This window comes from Perca fluviatilis, chromosome 18, assembly GCF_010015445.1.
Source record: "Perca fluviatilis chromosome 18, GENO_Pfluv_1.0, whole genome shotgun sequence".
Classification (NCBI taxonomy): Eukaryota; Metazoa; Chordata; class Actinopteri; order Perciformes; family Percidae; genus Perca; species Perca fluviatilis.
In genome coordinates this window covers 12532589-12559244 of record NC_053129.1, presented here as the reverse complement: position 1 = coordinate 12559244, position 26656 = coordinate 12532589, and the positions used below count along the sequence as shown (strand labels likewise).

General features: G+C 41.2%; 1 protein-coding gene across 1 annotated transcript; it reads right to left on the bottom strand.

The window, feature by feature from the left end:
* Positions 1–40: 40 nt before the first annotated feature.
* On the bottom strand, positions 41–18650 carry sptlc2b (serine palmitoyltransferase, long chain base subunit 2b). The gene is made up of 12 exons (XM_039781276.1): positions 18391–18650; positions 15103–15297; positions 14592–14746; positions 13631–13779; positions 12617–12741; positions 10286–10379; positions 9590–9695; positions 7826–8045; positions 6879–7005; positions 3658–3793; positions 3200–3329; positions 41–1745 (listed from the first exon to the last, which is right to left on the bottom strand). The coding sequence occupies exons 1-12, from the start codon at positions 18601–18603 to the stop codon at positions 1632–1634; spliced, it is 1764 nt and encodes a 587-aa protein (XP_039637210.1). The 5' UTR covers positions 18604–18650; the 3' UTR covers positions 41–1631.
* Positions 18651–26656: the final 8006 nt, after the last annotated feature.

Genomic DNA, 26656 nt, shown 5'->3' with positions numbered 1-26656 from the left:
AGTTGTCCTGCTAGCTTAAATGCAAAAAATAACAAAAGCTTCGAAATTTGAGTTGCGTTTAATCACTTTGATGAACATTTATAGGAATGGCCAGCTTTCTGACTGGCTACACTCCCAATTCACATCAATTCGGTGGTAGAACATAAACACAGACACATCAGCAGGATATTTGACAGTGACAGTGGCATGTATGCCATGTTTGGGGTGACCTCCCACAGAAAAAGGGAGACAAAAACAGTACAACTAAACAATTGACGCTGATATGGAATGTCATTCCAGAAGATGACCACAGATGAACTATAAGAAAAAAAAAAAAAAAAAAAATGACATTTGAAGCATACCCATACAAATCTTTCAAATTTGAGTGACTACGTCATCTGTGCATTTACAATGCCTGTCAGTAGTGCGAGCACTGAAGTTAAGACGTGTAGGTAGTTCAAAGACACACTGGGACACATTTCGAGCTGCCTTCCAGATCAAAATAATGTTTCACAGAAATAAGATGACAAAGACATTTTAAATAAATAAAGCAGTCTGTAAATCAGATGGGCACGGGAGCGGCATCGTCATACATACAGACCTAAGTTACAGCGTGTCATCGTGCTCAGAGATCGGTGTCGACGCGGATTCACATGAAAGCACTTGAGTGAGAAGGATTTAGCAAAAGAATAAAAATAAAAAATAATCACACATGTAGCTCATAAGCTCATAGAAATGTTAAAGACACTGGGCTCAAGATTTTGAGTGCAGGTGTAAATAAGGCTGAAATAGTTTCTAGAAAATAAGGAATAAAAATGTTCCTTATTCTTGCTCCCTGGGATTGTTTCCCTGTTAAATGTTTAATTTTGGAACATATGCTTTACATTTTAAGAGAAAAGGTATAAAACATATCTATACATATACATCCTTTGGTTAGGGAAATAACCCAAAATTCTATACTCTATTCAAGTAAAAGTGATTAGAAAAAAAAAAAAAGCCATCAGATAAATACAGATGGAGTACATATGCTAATGTTACTCCTGTAAAATAATGTATCTCTCTTTGAGGTTTGGGATGCTACCCTAATGCAGCATTACCAACTTCTGGTTAAATAATATTTACTGTACATATATCATTCTTTCCTTTTATGTTCATCATGGCAACAGCTATGATCATATTTCTTTTTCTCCAAGTGCACAAGTAGGAACTTGAGGCAAAAATCTGTCTACTTTGCTCTAGGTTGTTTTGGATTATAAAGACACTCAAAGTTGTTGTTGCTATTGCACGAACAGGACACACATTTAAAAGGTGCACACAGGAATAAGACTTGACTTTAGACCAATGCAGTCACAATAAGTTAGGACAAACTGAAGGGACATATGTGCAGACAGACGTAGGGGGATTTTGGTCCTACCCTGCCATCGGTAAAATCAACTGTACAGGTCACAGACTGCACACAGGCTAATGAGTGGTGCTAGTGTGCAGTTTTCAAAACTGTGAAGACTTTGGTTCTGTCCACGGGAGTCTGATTTGAAGAGATATGGCGAAGCGGGTTGGAGACAGTGGCTCAGAGGAAAATGAGGGATATCGGGCAGGAAAAGGTCAAGTGAGGGAGGGACATTGAGCTGTGGGGAAGAAGGCGGTGATGTGGCTCAGTCCTGAAGCAGGCTCTCCTCGGCCATCCAACCAAGCGAGGGGAGAGGCCGTTCACGTCTGGAGTACTTCAGCTGCAGCAGGTCGCCCACTTCACTGGTGGCCTTCAACGCCTGGCAAAACAACAGGAGGAATGCTATTAATCTCAATCCAAAAAGACATTATTAATGTCAATCAAAAGTAAGTGAATAAGTAAGTGAATACAGCCAGAGTTAAAAAAAAAAAAAATAAACGGTCAAGAAGAGCAGATTGCACACATAGCTAGACAACCTGAAAGACGATTGTGTTTGTAGGTGCTAAATGAAGTGTTAAGACTTAATCACACTTGGATTTTCAAGCATTAAACATGGCAGTGTTGAAGAAGAGGGGGCTCTGAAAGCAAAGGTGAACAGAAGGCTCCCTGCATAAACCACAACTGAACAGAAACTCCTCTACATCTTTCCACAAGAGACTGTATCAGCATTGCAACACCACAGGGCACCTGGAAACAATTTACCTTCCTCTTGACCTTTTTTTTTTTTTTTTCTGATTCCATGGTTTGAGAAATAGCGAGGGCTGGCTGTTCCAAAGACGGAAAAAGTGGCTCCTCGAAGTACTCCACAAAGGCAAGCTGATGCCCTTTAAATGGTCTATTACAAACGGTGTTGACATGCTCCTCAGTAAGATGAATGAAGTGTCTTTGGAGAGGCAGAACTGCTCAAATTAAAGTCTCCGTCTGAGCCACGCTGTAATACTCCGAGACAGCTTGGCCTTCCAAGTTTCTTTGTAATAAAGGACCCATTGGGAGCCTTAATTATTCAACGGGCACACATAGTATGTAGACAGACACACACACGTACATAGAAAACAGTCAGTCAGCAGTCATTCAGGCAGATCTGGTTGATCAACAGCTGAGAAAAGCTCACTGAGTGCTTCTTGGATACATGATCACCCATGAATCCAAACAAACTCCTATATGATGTTGAGGATAAAATTAAGTTTGTCCTGTAACAACATCCCCTGAAGAAGAGGTCTCTCTCTTCACATCTTGGATGAGAACTAAAGACCAAATGGCTAGTTGTATATTGGAAGTGGCAGCACTCGATACAAACATAGAGCCCAGATGTGTCCAAGAAACTAGTTTTACTCATCTCTGAGGCATATAAGAGATGACAGTGGAGCAAATGCAAATATCATTAGAGGCATTTTTCCAGTTTGTGCCGACGTGCTAATGACCATTTTAAGGCGATTTTCATGCTCATTTTGAAGTTGTTTTGTTCCCACTGCAAGTAGAATCTTTCTACTCCATTTTTAGAGTAAATACAGCCCTTTTATGGCGAGACATCTGAGAAAAGCTTCTGCAACAAGAAAGTGAAGAAATAAATGGCAAGAATCAGCCACGGTCCTTTGCAGCGATTCAAAACTGTAAACCTATGGGTGTCTGTGATGTGATGATTTTTTTTTTTTGCATTATTGATTTAAACAAAATTCTATATTCACCTATTTATTTTGAATGTAAGATAAATACAGAAACCTTATTTCATTTGGTGTTTTGGACAGTGATTGGACTTATTACAGGATGACTTACTGTGTCAAGCATCTCTCTGGTATGGGCAGCCGAAATGCAGAAACGTGCCCTCGACTCGATTATGGGTGTTGCCGGGAAGCCGACGACCACGGTGCCGATGTTTCTCTTCAACATCTCCCGACCAAATGCCCTGAAAAGCAACGGCGACGTTAGACACAGGGCAACACTCTGCAAATCTAACTGATGATGTGACCCCGCCACCATCACATCTTCGATGGTGTTCTCTTTAATGTGAGAAGTTGACATCATAAACAGTTTTCCACATACTAAGTCCGATTCTATTTGGAAAAAGGGCAACATTACAACAAGCCATTAAAATTAGAGCAGAAGCCTTTTAGGGCTTTTCCAAAATGTGAAATCATTTGGGAAATGCATCCAATTAGCCAGCCTAAATTTCCTTTGATGTGTAAAGCACTGAAAATGTATCAAATAATGTGAAATCCATGAGAATCCCATACCCAATTTTGGCCGGCATATAGAGCATCATGGGCACTACAGGCGAGTCATCGTTGCCGTAGATGATGAAGCCCATTTCACGGAGTTCCCTGCGGAAGTAGGTGGTGTTCTCTGAGAGCTGTCTGATGCGATCAATACCTGGAAAGGGGGAGATAAACAGAGGGATGTTTCACATTGTGAGCAACAGGTTTTATTAAGCTTATTATTTTTACTCAAAGCAAACTTACAAACAAAGTAACTGTAGCTCGACGTTGAAAGAAGACCTTCTTTCATACGGACGAGAATTTGTTTGTTTTTTTAAAGTTCTGTTGCAATTAGACAACCTTGGTGACGAGGATCCAGTTTGCGTCACACAGGTGTTTCCACTTAATTTGCCTGATTAGACCTCTTCATGTACACAGACTGTTCTTGACTGGCACCTTCCTCACTCTCCTGTTAGGGCACGACAACTCACGCCTTTATTACTCCTATGAGTACATGTTGTGACCGCACACAGTTCCACGCAACCTGGACAGAGGTCTTTTCAACCACAATAAGTGAAGACACCTACAACACTGTTAGATATGTCATTTGTTATGCTTGTAATACTCCTAAAACCGTATTATCCGCTCTTGTTCAGAGGCCAAGTGAAGGAAACAAGGAACAGCATGTACTTTTGCAGAGTTATCCATCATTGCTTATTTCTGTATTCTTCTATTTAGCCTGCTTTTAAAATGAAGAACATGAATATCATCTGACAGCACAAGCCCAAGTTAGTTTAATAAAACTGATCCAAGGTGGAGTGAGAACTCGCAATCCCAGAGCCAAGTCCTGCTCCAGTCACAAAACCACGTCAACCAAACAAAAAAAGAAATCCATTGGATGAGTGTAAAACTCTGTCTTTTATCGTGTCCTACACTTATTTGGAGACAGCGCTACACCACTTGGCTTTGAAGACGAGCAGGATTCTTTAAGGTCGAGGTCAAGGGGCTGAAGCTAAACAGGCATCAATCCTCACGTGTCCACTGTGGATTCACTCACTGAATCCTCAGGCCGAGCCTCCACAGATAGCATCTCAACCAAACAAATAACCATATGTCACAAAGCGCCAACAGCAACACACATCTGCCTGGCTGTGCTGAAAAACAGAGCAGAAACACCACGGCTTCAAAAGCACCCTGAGACACAACAAAGTCGGACATTATATTTATCCAGACCTTGTTTTTCCGCAGTCAAGGAATCCAAAGCTATTCCCAGCACGGTGTGATCAGTTGAAAAAGAAAAAAAAAACAACAGTAGCATATTATATTCAGACATTTTGCTTTTCAAACACTTGCGCATTCTTTTTATATTGAAGAAAAGAACCCTTATGTCCCATCTACATATTTGATTGATGTAAGCTTCAAACAACAAACGTCCATGTTGATGCAGGCCTGTGCCGGGAACCACGAGCAGCCGTCCCGCAGCAACAAACTGTTAGCAAGCAGCTCAACTGTCACTTCGACTTTGTGTCAGTGTCTGAATCTTCAAACGCCTGAATTTCAAAACAGTGAGAGCGCTGCGACCAATCAGACTGTCATTGTTGGTCTCCTACAAGGAGGCTGGGATATGTTGTAAGGTCAGCCAGCCAGACTATAAAAGGCTGCTCCAGGTGTTTAATTCTGTACCCAATGAGTGAAGGACTGGGGAACAAGGCGATCGGATCTTAAGTCAGCCTTTTCATCAAGGCTGCATCAATCAAGCCCGGTAAAGAGTTAAGGGGTGAAGCCCCGCAAGAAAAACAAGCCTTAGTGACCCGTTTGTGTGTGGAGGAGATGAGTCCAACAGAGTTTGATCTGCACAGATCTCTGGTGCTAAGCACCATGCTGCTTTGTACCCAGCATGAAGGCAAAGAAACACACATCTGAAAGCCATAAAGGCAGAGGGTAGAAGAGTCAACATACCAGCACTTCAAGACCTTCCATCAGCCTGGGCTGAAGCAGACAGAGGTGGGGAACTGTCCACACATCTGCTTTAAAAATGTGCAGGAGGAGGCTGCTATAGAGGACTACAGAAAGAGACCTTGAAATATGCAAAACCATGCTGAAGAGACACAATCATACTGCAGGTTTTTTTGTGCCATCATCGGAATGGGTAGTGAAGAAAAAAAAAAAAAAAACTCTTCAGCTTGAAAAAATAAAAAAAGTGGTTCTTAAAATCAGAAGTAACCATCTCAAACTATTAGAATATAAATATATTTTTTCCCCCCCAAGTAATCCAGCTTAACCTACCAACGGTCACTCATTTTGAAAACCAAGATTATGTGACATTCTAAAACCCACCTGTGGCATTTAAGTTATATCTAGAATGGGTTCACACGCCATTCACTTTGACAAGGCTGTCGTTTGGCACACCTTTATTGACTGGTAAATAATTGCCAGCTGGCCATAGATGGTAGCCTTTATCTCTTGGCTGGGAATGAAACATTTCCAAGGTAAACCAGCACACTCCGTATCAACAAGTCAAAGTACAGAAGGTGGCAAAGCTGATGGGAGTTGACGCCATAGTAACTGATGTCTGCCAGCAGCCAGTCATTGGCTATAGACTGGTTTGCAGGAATGAATTAAGTCGGTGACACAGGCTTATACTGCCGCCGTGTGGTCATTGATGGTATCGTGTAACTACGTGCTCAAATCAGATGCGAGTGACCCCGGACATCTTTGACGTTTCAGAATTGCTGCAACCACAAGAAAAATAAAATAAAGCAAGAAAAGCTCAACAAGACTGCGTTTCTACTTGCTCAGTGTGTATCCCACTCAAAGCCTTCTGCATATCTTCTTCAAGGTAACAATTGTAGGGCCCTGATCAGACAGAGCGTGTGTTTAACAGCCTGGGGGGCGTTTGGCTTGAACACCAAACGCCCTGAACACCTCCAGTGAAAAAAAATTCAACTCAGAGTGGAAAAAACAAACACCGTCATTTAACTCCACAGCAAAATAACAGTTGGCTGAGAACAGGTGATTTGATGTTTGTTGATGGGGGTGTCTTCAACAAGCAAGGCAGTGCAGTGTGCCTTGTGTTTTGCGACCTGCAAACATGCTCTGTATGATCACAGCCTAAAAGATGATGTCCGTCACCTCACCATCTTGGAGACCGGATGGTGATTAAAGCTGGCTTTAGTGCCCTCTCTTCTCATTACGCAACGCTGCTGCCAATACAGAGATGCACTTTTTTTTAGTGATTATTGTCATTTTCTGGCACCTACCCAGCGTGGTCCCGTCCTCTCCCATGATGATCCTCATAGAGGAGATTATCTGCTGGACAACAGGAGGGGACATGGAGGTGGCATACAGGGCACTGTGAGAGTGGCGCCGCAGGTAGTCAATCAGCTCCTGACGCAGAAATTACAATAGAATATATAATGAGTCACTTTCATTTTCCAGTAACAACTGGCACACTATACGTTTAATTTGGTTAGTGTGCCAACACAGAAAACAGTTGTGCGGTACAGGAAACACATTGTAAAGAGAAACTTTGTTCCAATGTAGCAGGCCTGATGGATACAAATCACTAGTTACTACAGTGTTTCCTCTGTGCTGCTGCAGAATGATGGCCACCACTGCTAAAATTTCACAAAATTTAGAATGAAAAATATTGTAAATAAACCAATTTGTAGATTTAGATTGAGGGTTTCTTTATTTAAAACACAACAACAATATTTCAGTTAATGCACCATCTTCTGGGCATTTTGGGCATGACAACTGTCCAATATTTCACACTGTGAAAAATGAGTGTTTCAGACGGAGAGTCATTTCTGTTTTTAAGTCCATCTTGTATCGGTATGCTTACTCTTGCTTTGCATTTGTAGATTTGTCTTAACCTAGAGCTAGACCAACTGAAGTAGTCTTGTTTGCAGCTCTACTCAACTTGAAACAGAAAGTTCACACCAAGTCAGTTCCTTTTCAAAAGAAAAGAGAGATGTCATCTCCCATTACTGGTAAACACAGTGTTGACCAATACCAAAAACGGAATGACACACAACGTGCTGGCTCTCAGCAGTTGGAAAATTGCTAAGGTCCCTAAAGAGAATGACCAAGTGCTCCAGCTACTGTTATCACCATGCCTTATAATTTCCCCAACAAAACAAAAGGCTTCCTACTCCACTGTCTTGAGCTCACGGCCTTGGTTTCGTCTACGCATGAGTTCCCCAACCTGTTTGCCTCCAATGTAACCTCCGGCAGCACCGAAGCTCTTGGTGAACGTTCCCATCATGATGTCGACATCTTTGGGATCCAGGCCAAAGTAGTCCACCACTCCTCTGCCGTTAGGCCCCAGGGCCCCGATACTGTGGGCCTCATCCAGGTACAGATATGCCTTGTAGCGCTTCTTTAGAGCAACAACCTCTGGCAGACGCACGATGGACCCCTCCATACTTCAGCACAAGAAAATGTCAAAAATCAAAATGAACGTAATGCAGAGCAGTACATCATGACATATGGAGACCTAATAAACGGTTAATTTGAATGCAATGAGCTTTCTCACTCCCTTCTCAATATTCTGCCCAAAGCTCCTGTATAGAGAACACCGTAATGTTAGACTGACACCCACAATCTAAGCCTAACATCAGATAGCTACTGTGTAATGGAGGGAGTGTGTGAGCAGCTGATCCTATAGACAACTGCTTAACTCGTTTAGTTGCATATGTGCAGGTGTTGCTTTGAAAAGGCCCGTTGGAAATGAAACCTCATTAAAATTGCATTAGTATAGTTTTTCTTAGAACTCTATTGATCAACAGGATTGACTGCTTTTATAGTAAGTACACTGCAAAGAACAATGAATAAATTATGCTGAAAAGGAGAGTAGACACACTTCCACTAAATTGGCATTCAGAATTCCCATCTGAAAATGGCTTTGTTCCGTACGTTTTATACAACAGTGAGTGTAATATCAAGTGAAATAAATGCAGGGAAACATTCCTACATTGAACTCTTACCTGCTGAATTATTGATTCACATATGTATCTTATATACAGTGCTTCATTGTTTTACTGCAAATTAAGTTTGCTGCTACAGTGCAGATGGGGACATGTTCATATCATAAAAAGCAGCCTTTACGATATTACTAAGTCACGCTGTAAAAGGTGTTGAATTTCCAAGCCTGTCATAGGTCCTAAGCACTAACACTCCAACTACTGATGTGCATTAAACACACCGATGGCAATGCCATAGATGAATATAGGGAAATACTATACATCACTTTCTTTCTGTAAAGGGTTTCCTCAAATGTACAAATGAAGTGAGAAATGCACTACCAGTAGGTGCGTCACAATTGTCCAAATCCACAATTCGACTTTAAGGTCACAGTTTGATTCAATTTTCGATTTAAACATTTTTTATTTTATTTATTTATTTTATTTATTCAGGGTTTATTCAAGGTTCACTGAGAGGGAGCCTCTCTTTTGCAGGATTTTGCATTTTTGCACATTCATTGTACATTAATAGTCACTAGATGGCAGAAGGGTACTTTATATCTCCGACTCCGGCAGTGGCCATGGTGTCTGGAAAAGTCAAGGCGCAGGCTACCGGTAAGCTAACGTTAGCCTGTGTCTTAAGCTGCATGCCATCGCCCGGTAAGTTCCGCTGCGTTAGTTGTCGTTGTCTTCCGACGTGGGCAAGTAGGCGGGGGTGGGGAGAGAAAACAATACTGGGGAAACAGTGACACCCCTAACTACCAGTCAAGCTAAATAAAGAATGAATGAGCCCTCACCCAGACAACTATGGGTGTCAAGTAATTGGCAGTAAACAATGTGATAATGTTACAGCCGTGGTGTAAAAATACTTGCAGTGAAATAGGAATAAAAAAGAAAAAAAAACTTAATCAGCTAAGTCAGTTTAATTATCTAGCTCAAGCAAGCATTTATGTTTGCGTGTGTACGTGCACTGTACATGTGTCTGAGAGAACGAGTATTTTGTATACCTGTATATGCCCTCCACCACAATGAGAATCTTCTTCCAGGGTCGGTGGGTCCTCGGCTGCCCGTGTGCAATAGCATCTCTCAGCAGCTTCTCCAGACTCTGCATGTCTACAATACAAAGAAAACCCCCGCTATTAGTAGGATAGCTTTTATTAGCCCAAAGTAATATGAGAGCTTTCTTCAATTAAGGGATGAGTGTCAATATTTTATGATCACACGCCTGTGAAGCAGTAAGAGCATTTTGTTAGCAGTAAACCTGCCTGGTTCCTGGTTGTTGAATGTGACCTCGGATAACTAGTAAGTCAGGATCTCGGGTGAGCGTGTGTATACACGTGCGTCTGTGCGCGTAGAACCTGAACCAAAAAAAAAGGCCACGCCACACCTACTACTGTGCTATTCAATATAGTACTGTGTGTTAGAGAAAGACAAAGCGGCAGTTAGGTGTAGAAATGCAGAAGTAAAGTATGAGAACAAGTGTTGTAATAAAAACCTGCCTTGAGTGAAGCAACATGCTGTTGGGTAGGGCAGACTATAGATAAATCCTGTTTCATAGTGTTGGAAGATCCACTGCAGCCACTTTAATCCTTTTAAACGTTTTCTGTGCTACTGCAGACATTGGGTGTACTTGTAGGTCACAATTTTATCCAACTGTTTTTTTTTTTTTTTAGGTAATGTGCTCATTATTGGAGGTCACCCACTGTTGTGTTTGAAGACCCGAATTGTGGACCCAGACAGACGGGCACCCAGCACCAGCGATGCGTGATTCAGCTCGTCACTCAGAATAAGACAACCCTAAAAACCAAGGAGAAAAAGATGATGAAGAAGAAGAAAAACAGCTGATGTTGAGGAGTTTTGGTTTTCCTAGCTGGTGATTGGTTTCTAAATTAGGAGTGCAGCAATCCCTAATTAGCCAGGAAAGTCAAACACTATTCAGAAAGAATTTTTCAATTTCAACCTTCTTTAGAGCTTTGCTTGCATAATGCTAATTCCCCCAGGATTTCACACGCTGGGAGTGTTTATGTGTTAAACAATGACTTTCTAGCCCAGACTGAACTGAAGACTCTGGAACATGCCCGCAGTGTGGCCAATGATGGCCAGTCTTGTTCACGTTACGCCCTTCACATGAACTTTTAATACTCCCTTTCTAAGTAAACCTGTTGCCATTAAAGAACACGCCGACTTATTGGGACTTTAGCTTATTCACCGTATGCCCCCAGAGTTAGAATATCCATACATAACCTTCTCATCTCCGTGCGTGTCGCAACTCTGTCTGACGCACCCACCGCTAGCCTAGCTTAGCACAGATGCTGGAGGTAACCGGCTCCATCTAGCCTACTTCTCCCAATAAGTGACAAAATAACACCAACATTTTCCTATTCACATGTTGTGATTTATATAGTCACAGCGTGTACAAATAACAAGGTCACATGAGACACGGCCATCTTCTAACCGTATACATACTGGGAACTAGCTTCTTGGGCGGAGTGATTTGCTTGCAGCACCTGAAAAGCGCCGTGGTGAGGAGCAGAGAGTAACAACAGTGATTTTCAGGTGTTGCGCTAATCACTCCGCCCAAGTTGCAGAGCTTGTAAATAGGAAAATGTTGGTGTTATTTTGTCACTTATTGGGAGCAGTAGGCTAGTTGAAGCCGGTTACCTCCAGGATCTGTGCTAAGCTAGGCTAGCGGTGGGTGCGTCAGACAGAGTTACGACACACACGGAGATGAGAAGGGTATGTATGGACTTATCTAACTTTGGGGGATACGGTGAATAAGCTGAAGTCCCAATAAGTCGGCGTTTTCCTTTAATAGATATGAACCACCACAATGATGTCCAAACATGGTTTTCTGGTCTCAGGAAATCAGGAAAAAGTCATACGCCCTGCTATGCCCTGCAACACCCTTAACTGCTATTATTGCAACTATTATTTTTAGTCATATTGCCATTAACTTTATTGTTGCTATAATTGCCACTGTTCATAATACCAACTGCTATAATTCTTTTGAATCATATTTCTCTATATCTGTACATCTGTATCAGTGTCTCTATGTCCCAACCGAGGTCTGTCCCAGGTTTCTGCCTAAAGGAAGTTTTTCCTCTCCACTGTTAGACTAAATGCTTGCTCTTAGGGGAATAGTTGTGTCTTTGTAAATTATAGAGTCAGGTCTAGACCTGCTCTATTTGTAAAGTATCTTGAGATACCTTTTGTTATGATCTGATACTATAAATTAAATTGAATTGAATATTCACATGCACAGATCATAACCAAGATAATACATTTCCAGGTCGACTCTTCATTATATCAAAAATATTGCTTATGGATAAATACACCTTATTGACCTTTTAAAGCCAACAAACCCAAACATGCAGACAGGTCACACCATTTCCTCTGTTGCTACACAACACACAATTAGGCAAAGACATAAGGTTGCTGAAAAGTGACAGTTAAGAATGTATGAACTCTTGTGACAAGGGCAGTGACGCAAATACTCTCTCTCTCTCTCTCTGCATATCTGTTTTTCACTCATGCGGTTGTCAGGAAATGTGTTCTTTAAGTCACAAGGTGAAAGCACATGTGAGCTCAGATTTCTACTTCCTGTAAAAAAAAAAAAAAGAAAGGCAAGTGATGACGCACAGACGAGTGGTATGTGTGATTTGTTGGGGTTAGAACAACAGGGGCTGTGACTCAAATATTAATCTCCCCTGCACTCAAGATGTTTTGAAAGCTTTGGGTGGAAACTAGTGTGTTGTGGAACAGTCCGACCTCTTCAAACTTGGCCACACATCTGAAAACGTTGCTTGTTTTTCACTTTGCACAGGAAACTGTGTTTTTCTTTAACACTCAAACTGTTAATGGCACTTGCATACAATTGCAATATGGGTACAGGGGCCAATGTAACTATAAAAACACAGAAAACAAAAAAAAAAAGTAAATAAAAAAAAAAAAGTAAATCAAATCAAAAAAGGGGGCAGGATGTTCGAGGGAGAGCAAAAAAACTAAATAAAAAGGAAGTGAATGAAATTCCATACCTTCCCGGTGAGAGCAGGAATGTTCATGGAGTTGGTTGCGAAACCCATGCCAAAAGCCATGGATGACTCAACGCCCAGGAACCTGGCAACCAACTGCTCCAGCTCCTCGTGGATGTCCAGGCTCCCTTGGAAATGACATAATCTCAGTTTGACTACAACTTCCCATTAGTGTACTGCAAATTGCAGAGTTGTCTTAAGGGAGAAACGTTTAAATCACACTTGTTTTCTTAAACCTGTTAAACGAACATAGAGGTCAGGTCCACTTTCCTTAAAGGTTCTCAGTGGAGTTTTTGACCTCTAGTAGCACAATGGAGCTGTTATTCTAGGAGTGGGTCCCTGTTTTGTTTGTTTTGTTGCACATGCGCACACTTGAGTGACACGATACAATGTCCTAACAATGGTGTCAAACTATTCTACTGGGAAGAAAAGACTGCAAGCTAGCAAGCATGGATGTAAACAATACTGGATTTAAAATACTTCTTATGGAGGGAGGAAATGCACTCGACACATTTGGTATACTTCAAGGATACACACAAAATGTTTGGGTGAAGAACACTGAATGTATTAAACACGTTTTGTTAGTTTGAAAGAAAACTCCACAGTGCCATTGTAAGCTAAATACACCACAAACCTCAGCTTTTCCTTTGAGAAAAAGATAACAAGATCAAGTGTGACAAACTAATCAGTAGCTGCCAACGTCAAAAAGGCGGCTGCAGCAAACTAGGGGCTGAATTGAAACGCACTTGAGCTTCAAAGCTTTCACAATGGTTAACTATATTTCAAAACTCTACCTTTTAGTCCTTCAAAACCACTTAAGCCTGTAGCCTCTGTTGTGTGCTGAAAGAGCAACGGACAAAAGAGGGAGCAGCTGTTAAAATACCAGCTGAGGTCCATTTAATCATGAATTGACTCATTTTTATAATAAAAAAAAAGCACCTATAGATGATGACAAATCATGAGAGCTTCTAAAAAAAAAAAAAACAGACAGATCTAACTTTTAATTTGACCCCTTACCGATCTCACAGCGAGTGCTGCCCACTCCAACGCCATACTTTTCTGTGGCCTCAACAGCAGCATCAGCACAAGCCCCGGTGTTCTCAGCAAAGCCGAGGTAGTTGTACGAGCCCATGTTGATGACGTCCTTCACCACTCTGCCTGTGTGCCTGAGAGAGACAGAGGAAGCCTGAGACAGAGAATTGATACCCTCACTCTGGGTTAATAGAAAGAATGATCTTCAACATGTGTGCCTGACTGCCGGGTTGGCCTGGCAACCGTTTCCTGCTCCATGTTATTCTTAATTATCACAGTGCATGATAACTGTGGCAGTTATACAAAAGTGCATTGTGCCAAGGGAATTCAGCTGGCATAGTTCACATTATACTGTACATTCCAGTAAGATAAGAAAAATAATAAAATATGACACAACCGTCGCGGTTATCAGGGCAGTTTGTGTATATTCTTGTATTTATTTTGTGCGTCTTAAAACATTGCAGAACTCCAGCAGTTCTTGTAAAACACTGAGTTAAGACATTTACAATTCCCTTGAGGTAATAATAGGGAATAAAAATGAAGGTAATGGGACAAAAATTATTTTGTGCCTTCTCGATTGTATGGATATTGGATTGCATTTATAACAACCTGTGTCATTTGTAGAGGACTGTGTGTTTAGGGCTTCTTTGTGGTAGCGTACATACTGTAGTGCTTCTGTTCAGTACCATGTGACAGATACTCGAGCTTTCAACATCACCATCTGAATCATGGCTTACACGTCACGCTTATTATCAGAAATAAGAGGTCAGTGACTTAAAGTGCAATTCAGTGAACTTCCTGTTGAGCTAAGGATCAGTCAGTCACACACACACACACACACACACACACACACACAGTAATGACCGTCATTGTCAACACCTTCATTATAAATGAACCCCACGCACATACAGACATAGAACAACCACACCACAGTGCAGCAACTTACTCGAAGGTCCAATTGTAGTCGTGGGAAACTCTCTCCACCAGGTCCATCTTTGCACCCGGGACACTACAGATGGGCCTGTTCCAGTTGTCTCGAATCCTCATGTACAAGTTCCTGGTGTAAAAATTCTCAAAGTCCTGATAGAGGGGGACGAAATCCTGCAGGGGGAAATGGGACAGTGGAAATGATCCCTTTATGGCATGTCAGGCAGTTCATTATATTCCAGAGGAGCTATCTTTGTTCTGTGGCAGACGAGAACAGTCAATGAAAGCTGTTGAACCAGATATAAAAAGGTGTGACAGAGTGTGTGAAAGACTTGCAACACTGAGACAGCTAATTTAGCAGGAGGTGACTTGTAATGCAGTGCTTTTCTAGAATTAGGACCGAAGTGAAGGCTTGAACTTTTCTGTCACTGAATTAGCCCTGAATGGCTTCACATTCCGTTGGTTTTCTAATCAGCCTTTGCATTCAAAAGGGGTCTAATATAAAAAATAAAAAAAAAAACTACTTTTACCTTCTGCTCCTCTTTCTCCCGAGCCACGTGGCACTTCTCGATGCTCCAGTGGCGAAGGAAGTCTCGGAGGTAGCCGAAGATGGTGAGGATGCCGTAGCCCATGTAGGTGAGCACGGCCACCAGTAGAGGAGTCTCCTCAAATGATTCCGCAAAGGGCTTCTTGTACAGGCTCGAGTTGTGTGTGACATTTTGGTTCTGGGGGACAATAAAGTAAAATAGTTTGTTATTAACTTCAAGTTACGACTACAATTCAATTTTAAAAAGTGGTAAAACCAAAGACCTTTTTTCCACAAACATATTTAGGAGTAATAATATTAACTAAGTCATACCACCTAATGTTGGGAAGAAAAAAAAAAAAAGAAAAAAAAAAAAAAAAAAAAAAAAAAAAAAAACAACATTCCAGATGGTGGTTTCTCCTTTATAAAAGGTAATGATTTAGCCAGACTTAGAGGCCGTTTACTCATTAAGTCTGCTTCACCAGGCAGCCCAATAAAGCCAGAGAGAAAGCATAGCAGACCAATCCAGCGTAAGCTGGGCACTCACTAGATGACAGCAGGGCAGATTTGTAAAAATTGTTTTTCTTGGAAAGAGTTAGAAACCCAATAAAGGCTACAAAAAGCGCATTAATACATGGAGACCAAGACCAAACCATGCCCAGGTCCCCATGGACCAGTGAGCAGTAAAATGGCCATCAATCCAGGGTTCTAATTCATTTAGTTTTATGAATAGCAATATTGACCTTGGATTATGGGCCCATATAAATGTGGTCACACATCGGAGGAGCTCCACAAAAACTAAAAAACTAGCATCGTTTGGAGCTGGACTGTGGACTGGCTAACTACAAAACCAACATTATTAAACAAATGAAGGCGTTCAGCCATGACAAGCTCTGCCCTGCAGCTTAGCAACCATACTTCATGTGACCAGTCACGCTTCTCCAAGAAATACCTCTGAGCCAGGAAACAGGAGAGTGCTGTGTGTGTGTGTGTGTAACCAGTCAAACAGGTTCCTTTCTCAAAAGGTTAATAAAGTGCATTGAGAGACCAGAAGCCATGGTTTGTGGACTGTCAAACAGTGAGCACAAAAACCCATTCACATCCAAATACACAGTTTAAAGAGACTGTTACCAACCACAGCAGCTAAATACAGTTTGACTGATGTCATTTGAGCTTTTTTTTTTTTATTTATTTATTTATTTTTTTACTTGTGGACAAACCGGGGCTGCTGAGAGGTAGACTTGTACCATCTGTTTATGGCAAGACAGCACAGCAACTGTCCCCAGAAGAGCAGCCGAACAACAAACAAATCTGCTGGTTTACATGCTTGCTCTGCAGCTCAAGAGATGATGATCGTATTACATTGTATAGACAATAAGCGAAGCTTGCATGTGGTGTATGTTTCACATTAAGCCTAAAACAGAGTAAATAAGTAAGTCCTCTCCCCACTACTTGCCTATTCAGGTCGCAGCTCATTTTTACTGACTGATTATTGACGTCTCCATTCTGAAAACGGCTTTCAATAAATGATCTCACTGAGATCATTTATTCCAACCTGCTCATAATTAACCTGCTTCCAACCACTTTCATATATTCTTAATATGGGGATTATGGCTAGCTCAATAAAGAAAGATACATTTTCAGATACAGACCCAGGAGGACATTTATCACTGGTCTGTGACTGGGACTCAGGCATATTGTAAAATGGTCTTAGTACTGTACTTGTTAAATGAACGGACAGAGGCCAATCAGTTTGAAGGAATGATTTAGGAAACACTGCAGGTACAGCTACAATAGACAAGGAGTTCTTGAACACCCTGGTTCCTCTTGCAAACATAGATCTATGTGCATCAAACTCTAATTGCAGTTGCCTTATCAAGAACCAGAAGAACTTATGTCAGCAACAGGATGACATGATGGCACTTTTTCAGTGTTGATAGCAATCCTGGGCATTACTAAACTACTGGTAAATGCTGTGCATAGTATAATTTGGCCCAATCACATTGTTTGACATCACAGAAAAAAAAACAACTGAAAATCAAACAACAAACACCTGATAGCATTATCAGGAGTGATATGACCTGCAGCTCTGCCTAACTTCTGGCAGGATGGAGACATTAAATGCACAAGGATGTAATTGGTGCGACAACCAAAGCATCTGGAGCCAATTGTGTAAATCCGCTTTATGTTAAGATCAGCAGCTCTGCAGCTTTATGCTGTTGCAAGCCTGGGATTTTAGGTTTGACTTCTCGACTGTGTTGAGAAATCGTCTGTGCTTTAAACAACTGAAAACAGAACAAAGGCGTGTGTGTGTGTACTCCACCTCCACACACACAGTGTTTTCTGTGCTTTTCTTTCCTTTCCACCCTAGGAGGGACCACACCCTTCACAGCCTGGATACATTCCTTTCCCTCTAAAATGTCATATGGTAGCAGGCTTGCTCTGACCGCCCCCAGGAGACAGCTCTCTAGTAATAACACAACAGGGTCCTGGTCTTCTTCACACAAAGAGAGACCAACACACACACACACACACACACACACACACACACACACACACACACACACACACACACACACACACACACACACACACACACACACACACACACACACACACACACACACACACACACACACACACACACACACACACGTGTAAGGTTACATAAAAAGACACCACTACAATTCCTCCCCCCCCCCCCCATGATCAGGTGGCATGTAACGTTACCACTAAACAAGAAGTTTAAAACGCAAACACAAGTGCAGCTTTCATAGCATATACTAACGTTACCGGTCACAAGCAACATGTGTGTTTTAAAACCACAATGTTAATAATATAAAAGTAGTACTTCGAATGCCACCTGATTAAAAATTAAGTTTAATGTATTTCCGGGTAGCTAGCTTGAAATTTGCCGCATTGGGACAAACTGCAAGGCTAGGAAATAACGCTAGGCATAGGCCGTTATTTAAACTAACATCATATAGCTAACCAAACTAATTAACTAACGTACATTAGCTAGCTAATGTAACACTGTTTACATGTCAGGTGACGTTCGGCTGCCGTCATAGAAGGTTGACTTTAAGTTAGCCGCAGCTCACACTTTTGCAAACAAAACATACTCCAAAACAAGAATGCATAGCCGCAAATTATACACGGGGAAAAAAATAATTAATAACACATGTGCTCACCTTATTTAGTTAATTCAAACTAGTCTAGTACATACAATACCGAACACATCAATGATTGTTTATGGTCCTCCCCTATCGAGCAGTTGACGGTTGGGCCTTACCTTCTCCCTTGGGCGACGATACTTCTGTGGCTCTTGAAACAGCCCGTGGTTCTTCACGAAGCCATTTTTACTCGGTTTTTTACCGTTTGAGGTCCGGTGACAGGAGTCTCCGTTTAGCAGCTTGTTCGAGGAGCTTTCTGTCATTTTTGTCGGCCGACCGCGACTGTAAATATCCCGATTTGGAGTAACCCAACTTATGTATTGGGAAGTCATGTATGAGCTAGAGTGAGACGAGATGGCTTATTAAACGCCCACTCTGCAGTGTGGCCGCACGAGCCCGCCGGAAATCCACGCCCCTAAGCAGTTTCATTGGCCAATACTTTTACTCCTGTACAGAGATCGTCTATAGAAAACAATTCACAACCCCAACCAGGAATGTCCAGGAATGTAGATAACATTGAGGACACTGATGTAGACGTTGTAAACGCTGTATTTCCCAAACTCAGTTACACTACTTTTGTGCCAATTACTAATTAACAGATTAACTAATTCTCCATCACTTTATTCGAGTTGTGGATCATTTACGGAATTCAAATATGCAGAAATGATGTAAAATACAGTTTGAGGTCATTTTCTTTAGGCTCCTTGTACTTAAAAAAATAAATCAAAAAAATAAGCAAAGAGGACTTTTTCGGTGACTGGTCAGAATTGTCTGTAGGCCTCCTCATGCATGTTAATGTTGAACAGTGTGAGAGCTCCGAACCTACTTCTCACTCTTCGCTTGGCGTCACCCTCTCTCTTCAGCGTGGGACGTCCTAACGCCTAGCCCATGGAAATATCTTCTATAACCTTTGCTTAATGTAGGCGTCAGCTAAGAACCCTTTCCAGTGACGCAATTTCTCACCTGGGCTGGGAAGAGGCAAAACAAGGGTCAAGGCTATTTCCAAGGTGGGGTCCCACGGGAAAAACAGGAATGGAAAAATGACAAAGCTACACTTCACCAATGGAGTATTTCTTAGATGGCTCCACTTTTCAATTAGGAAAGTCTCTCACCTCTTTTCCTAAAACGTTTCTGTTTGGCTATGAAAATATTTGAGTGGATTATGTGACTATTTCAACTCCCCATTAACATAAAACAAACATAACATGTCACTGATGAACCTATGGCCTTGTTGTGAAAGAAACCTGTGACCCTTTATCTGAACCCCATCAGGTGTGAACAACTTCTTCCATCTCATAGCGCATGACAAGGACTTAATCCTCTTAAACTGACTAAAGAATTCATTACACACACACATATGATGAATGTATTGCATTTCGGCCGGTGTTTCCTTTTACTGTACTACAGGGCAAATGGCTAGATTCTGGTAAGGAGAGGGACGGAAGAGGTGTTCTGGTGTGAGACAATGCAAAAACAATAGGAGACTTTCCTGGAGTTATTGCCAGGATGTTGCGGTGGACCTCCAGGTTGTACTTCCTGTTCTTACTTTCCTGTTTGTTAAAAATGGTGTGGTGAAACGTGTCTGTCGGTACGGTCCCTGCTGTTTGCATGTGTTTCAGATAAGGTATGATTGTTTGTGTAACACTCCGTGTGTAAGGCAGCATTACAATGCCCCTTCCTTCCCCCACTCTTTCTTCAAAATTTGGAGAGCTGGGGCCTGTTTCACAAAACCAAGATAAGGGATTAAGCCGGGATTTCCCAGTTATCCTGGATGAATTAAGCCTTGATTTGGTTTCACGAAAGCGGAGGCACATAAATCACCATGGAGATTTATTCTGTACAGCTAGCCTGCTCCTGACCAGGCCAACAGTCAGGATTTATTTAATCCTGGAGCCTTTTTCTGATCACCCAGCAGAGGTTTTACCCTATTGTTATTATCAGCCTGGATTAAAATACAACAGGTGCATATTGCTGTTTATTTAAGTACTGTTATTATTTAAAGTTGTGACCATTATTTTTTTATTTATAATTATTCATGTGACAGTCATTGTTACTTTTATATTGCTGTATGAAGACTGCTGTTCATATTGTTGTTAGAAGTTTGATGGATATATTATGGCAGTTGTTGAGATAATTAGAAAAGGCTGATAAACTTAAAATGTGTTTTAAATGAAGTCTGTTACTAAGGACAATACATACAATGCTGTACATTTCTATAGTTGACCAATGCACCTTGAATTATTTTAGTTGATTAATTTTTTTTAATTCTTTAACAATAAGGATCATGTTTGTTCCACTTCCATGTGCATTGTATTTGGCATTCTTAGCACACAATTTATGTTGTCCAGTAAACTGGGAATATAATTTGGGAGGATTGTACAATTTAAGAACATATCCTAATTGTACAATCCTCCCAAATTAGTCTTAGTTCACTGGACCAGTAACTATCTAGTGATGTAGGCTACTGTACATTCATGTAACAACAGGGAGAGGACACCTCAATGGTTTTGACCTTATATTTTTGGGGAAAAAAAAAAACTAAAAATTGTTCCATTCATGTTTACAGTGTGCATGGAATTTATCACTTAATTATCTTCATAGTTTCTAGATTTTAGAGTCCAATTTCTTCAGAGTCTTTATTTTCTATGTCCATATATACAAGGGAGCAAAGCATATAATATGTAGAGAAGGAAACTCGGCCTCTATAAAAAATAAAAAAATGAAACGCGAGAAAAAGCGTGGCAGATAATAGCGGACCGACTGAATGATAGTCTAAAAATATACATTTATGAAATACTGCTCTTAACTGAAACCATTCAATGAGTCAATGTCATTTGCAAAAACGAACAGTTGTACACTTTGCATTAAAAGCGAGTGGAAGTTAATATGACTTAGGAAACTTATATTTTAGCCCATGAGAGAGAGGGAGGAACAGAGTGAAAGAGATATTTACGCATCATATTCTAGCGTTGTAGAAAATTGATCTTCATTGTAAATTTCCTGAGTAACATTATCTTCTGCTTACTTTTAAGGCAAAGAGTACAACTGTTAATTTGTGAAAATGATTAGTAGCCTAATCCTTGAATGGAATGATTATGACGGTTTCAGTTCAGAGCCGTGGTCAGTTAATGTATATGTTTAGGCTACAATTACGCATTCAGTCGGTCCGTGATCGTCTGCCTCGCTTTCTCGCGCCGTTTCATTACAGCGTCCGTGTTTCTTTTCTTTTTATACAAATAATGTGTTTCACGTCATCATACTTCCACAAGAAGCTGCTGCTCTCTCTGTATAAAGTATGTACAATGCGTATTCTCCATTTTGGCATCAGTAAATCTGTGATCGACCTTGCGGTCTTTTGAGGAAAGCCGTGGACGCGCATCTATCTGAATGACTTCAGCCTGGCTCGACCTAGTCGCTCCTCCTCAGCCTGGCTCGACCTAGTCGCTCCTCCTCAGCCTGGCTCGACCTAGTCGCTCCTCCTCAGCCTGGCTCGGCCTAGTCGCTCCTCCTCAGCCTGGCTCGGCCTTCGTGAAACGCACCAAGCCAGGATGCACAGATTAGACTAGGTCAAGCCTCGCTTTATCAGTTATCCTGGATTTATATATTCTGCTTTTGTGAAACAGGCCCCTGGAGAGTTCAGTAAAAGAGTGTTTTCCCAATAAAAACAAAACAAGACATCACGTACATTCAAGACATATTGAAATAAATAGATAAATAAAATAATTGCACATGAAAGGGGGGACTGATGAGATGAAATAGCAGTGCATATCATATTGCATTTTTTTTTATACACAGAGATAGTGCTCTTTTAATCAATCTTATTTATCATGTATGTTTTATGTAAAACACTGTGATTTTTATGTGTGAAAAGTGCTCTATAAAATACATTTTACTTACTTACTGTTTCATAAGGGAACATCAACTCCAGTTGATTAAACCTACTCCCACTTTAAAACCATGAAAGGACATTTGTTTTGAAGAACTGTTCATTCTGAAAACACAAAATGGTGACTTATGTCATACTATGTTGTACTGTTTGAATGCTGTATCCAATAAAATATATGGGGAAAAAAAACAAAAAACCTACTCCCACTTTCAACCTCCCAGATGGCACTGTTGGGCCACACTCAGAGTTGTGCTGGTGCCGTGGGTTATAGTTCAGTGTCAGGTGGAAGTGATGTACATCTTAGTGTTCCATAGGGTGTGACATCCATGATTAAGACATTGATGATAGCATCTGATGATATGTTTCTCTAATCAATGTCCAAGCCTTTTCCCTTTTGTTTCCACTCAAGGTTGTAACCTTGAATGTGGAATAATGAAACAGTCTGTCCAGTTCTTGCCAATGTGCACAAAGGCAGTTAAGCTCCCGCCCATTCCAAACCCGATAAAGGTGATAAGGATCCAGCTTTAATAGGATCAGAGGCAGGGTTAAAAGGAAAGAGGATCTGCTCTCATTGATACAGGCAGCGCGAGGAGCTTTAACAATGATTGGGATTCATTCTGATGAGACTGAGAAAATCAGACTGACTTAACATGAACGAGCAATTGTATTTGTTCTTGATGTGATATCTAAAAGCCGCTGGCAATAATTGTGTTTTTGTTCTCGACTGAGCCATATGCAGTAATAATCCAACATCACAAGAGCAGCTGGACCATTTTCACCAATAATTTAAAAGGCTTTGTGAGTTCTGATGGAGTGACAAGTAATTGATGTAATCTCTCTGATGATCTTGATAACATAATTACCCTTGTTTTACAAGTGCTACATAATCACATATTCAAGGCTGGGTAAACAACTGGTCAAAGAGGCAACTGCCCCAGTCCCACACACCCAACTCCAAGGTCCATTTGATAAAATGCGTATTGATTTGGAAGAAGCACAATTTAACCGTAATATATATATATTGCATAATTTCTGGAGGTCCTTGAGTCAATGTCTAATCTGAAGGTCAAAATGAAGTCAACCTTCATTTTTGCTATAATCAGTATATCCTTGGTGTGCATTTATTTACTCAAAAGGTTACTGCCCAATGACAAGCAAACTGGTTAACTTCCACTTTCCTGCTTGCTAGGCATACATATTATCACTGCAATAATATCTCTCTGACCAATCAGTGGTCTGCAGTGTAACTCCACCTTCTAGTATCGGCTCAGCTCGCTTGGAACCTCGACCCAGGTGGTACCAAAAAAAGTACCAGGTACTATCCACAACTTTTGTTAATAGAAAACCAAAAAAGAGAGAGTCAAGTAGAGCTGTGTCGTACCACGCAGTGGATACGCGGAATTGGACGCTGTTTCCACAATTATGTCCCAAAACAGGTTTATCCTCTTAAAGAATTGAAAATATCCACAATTGCTGCAGTGCAGTTGATATTTCCTTAACAGAATTCAAAGTTTAGTTACACTTTAAAGGGTTACACTTTACTTGAAGGTATCTACATAACAGTGACATGACACTGTCATGAACGTGTCATAAACATTATAAACAAGTCATAAATGTTTAAGACATAACGCTTCTTTTAGTAAGTGTCATTTGGTTTTGTAAAGTTGATACAGCCACTTGCCCCCCCCCCCCCATACCCCCAGTCATTCGAACAGTGCCAACATAATATCCCTATTGAGAAAAACATCATAATTACTGTGTCTCTCCACTAACACGGTCACATGTAACTGTTGATGTTCTTACAGCATCATTCAAATGACAGATGATTTGCTATTCACTGAAGATGTATTCCCGCTCTCTGTTGCAATTTCCATGCTTTGATGTCATCTAATGAAATCATCAGGAGAATCAATCTCTCCTCCTATTCCCCCCACAGCCTATTAAGACCCAACGCTGCCAGAGAGGAAGTCTAGGCAAGCAGCCATTTTTCATACTTCAGTGGCGTCTAAATGTGGCGGATAACAAATGATGAAATCACAATAGTACAAAAGTAACCATATAAAAGGAGTATAAACGAGCGTACTGATTGCTCGGAATTATGCTCGTGCACAAACAGAACAAGTGCAAGTCACATCCCAATCAATGAGCCGCTCTAGTGCTGACTGATAATTTCTGCAATCAATGTTTCCAACAATCGTGAAAGGACTAAGGGCCAATCAGAGCACTTGCTGTTGATATTGCAAAGGGAGAGTTACAGGTAGGGGGTAATGGAAACATGTGAGCACACTTACATGTAGTACACTGTTCACACTATGTATTCACTTGCGTAGTGTGTCAATTTTGACAGGGTAGTGTTGTCTCCAACACTGCTCACAGCCAGAAATGACTCTTCTTCTTTTTAAAAGGTAAATTGGGTTACACTTTACTCTAAGGTATCTACATAAGAGTGACATGACACTGTCATGAACGTGTCATAAACACTATAAACAAGTCATAACTGTTTATGACATAACGCTTCTGTCATTAAGTGTCATCCGGTTTTTGTCATGACAAGTTAGGGTTAGGGTTCATGTCTTCATGACAGTGTCATGTCACTCTTATGTAGATACCTTCCAAGTAAAGTGTTACTGTAAATTGCAGCCGGATGGAGCATTATTGCCACCTATTGACACCCAACAAGATATATACGGGCTTGTTTTCGACTACATTGGAAAAAAAACATGTATAAATTACATTTATGTAGTTTAGCGTTCGCTGTTTCAATCGCCGTCATTTCAGTTAGTTTCAAGTTTAAGAAAAAAACAACGTTGGAGGTCCTGTAGCTTCCCCTCCATGGCAAAGATGGCGACCAATCAGGCTGAATAGTATCCAGCGTTCCACACTCAATGTTTTAACTGTGGGTTTTTTTGGTGCAGTGAGCATCCAGGGGACTTGTAATGCACTGCATCTGGCCACACTCTGTCAGTGTGAAGTGTAAGTACAGAAGTAAACAATTTGAGAAACAGCATAGGTGGTACTTTCTTGCATCATCAATACATCCAACTCTACCACCACGTTCCCATTCAAACCACAACTGTCTAGCCCAGCCGTTTTGCTCAGATGAAGACATTGGCTCAGGTGTCAATCATTTCCTGTCCCAGCTAATCCCAGAGCAGTCCATGTGCACTTCCACCATGGTTGGGCGGGCCCTGCCGCTGGTGTGTGAGCAGGTAGGCTGCTTTCTGACTGACACAACCATTAAAGATTTTTACGCCTGTCTAAGTCTTGCCAACATAATAGATTATCCGCAGAGGAAGCCGCTGACGAGAGGACGGATTCCTGCTCTCCAGGATTCAGGTGAGGCAGACAGGACAAACAGATTGACAGGCAGACCATTTTCCAGTGAGCAGTAGACTCCGTCCGACTCTAGAATGCTGGTATAATGAAGAGTGAATTCCAGCCCACATATGCACAGATGAGGAACTAATGATAAGGAAGTGAGCGTGTGACATAGGAGAGACAGGTTGCCCAGGTGTGTGCTGCTAATGGTAAATGTCAGTTTGACAGATTTGATTTTCAGACTCTGAGGCTTTGTACACAGTATTCACACTCTAAATTCACAATACGAGTTAGTGTGACAGTGCATAGCTGCAGATTGCAGTATGGGACAAATGTTAGATCCTGCACATCCTAGCAAATCTTTTCTGTTGTTTTGAGATAAGAACTGAGCTGGATTGAAACAATTCTTAGCCAGAACATGATGTCACCCATGTTTAGCATACACATTACTTTAGACTACATTAATGTTTTATATAAAATCTGCATTAATTATTAATCTTGAGGGCAGGAAAACAAAGTGTGAACGCAACATCGATGGCTAACGTGTTAGCAAACAGCTGCCTAAATTAGGCTGACATGGAGCAACATTAGCATTTATTTTGGAGTCATTATTTCTGGCTGCCTGAAGAAGATCTCCTTTTGTTTTGGTCTCCACAAAATGATGTCTGACTCTTTAGCTGCCACATGCTCCTCTAGGTTTACTATTTTAATTCAATTGTATTTATAGTGTCAAATCACAGGAGTTATCTCAGGACACTTTACAGAGTGTAGGTCTAGACCACACACACTATAATTTACACCCACAATTAAGACCCAACAATTTCCCACGAGCAAGCATTCCTTGCGACAGTGTGGAGGAAAACCTTTTTTCCAGGCAGAAACCTTGGACAGACCCAGGCTCTAGGTGGGCGGCCATCTTCCGCTACCGGTCGGGACACAGAGAGACAGAGACAATGATAGAGATATACAGAAATAGGATTCATAATAATGATAGCAGTTGGCTATGATGCGCCAGGATGCTTATAGTAACAATAAAGATAACCGAACGATGACTACAAATAATAGTTGTAGCAGTGCAGGGCGTCAAGCAGGACCCCGGCAGCTGCTGCCAAAAACGATCAACCTGAACCCTAAAAACTGCGAGGCGAGAAAGCACAAGGACTCTGGGGGATAAGCTCCCC

What these genes read in the sequence shown, in the direction of transcription:
- sptlc2b (XM_039781276.1), bottom strand. Translation starts at nt 18,603, where the DNA reads ATGACTTCCCAATACATAAGTTGGGTTACTCCAAATCGGGATATTTAC. An exon ending in GGGAGAAAGAGGAGCAGAAG is followed by an intron (nt 14,747 to 15,102) that starts GTAAAAGTAGTT and finishes TTCCCCCTGCAG; the next exon opens with GATTTCGTCCCCCTCTATCA. An exon ending in GTGGTGGAGGGCATATACAG is followed by an intron (nt 8,046 to 9,589) that starts GTATACAAAATA and finishes CTTGTGCTGAAG; the next exon opens with TATGGAGGGGTCCATCGTGC.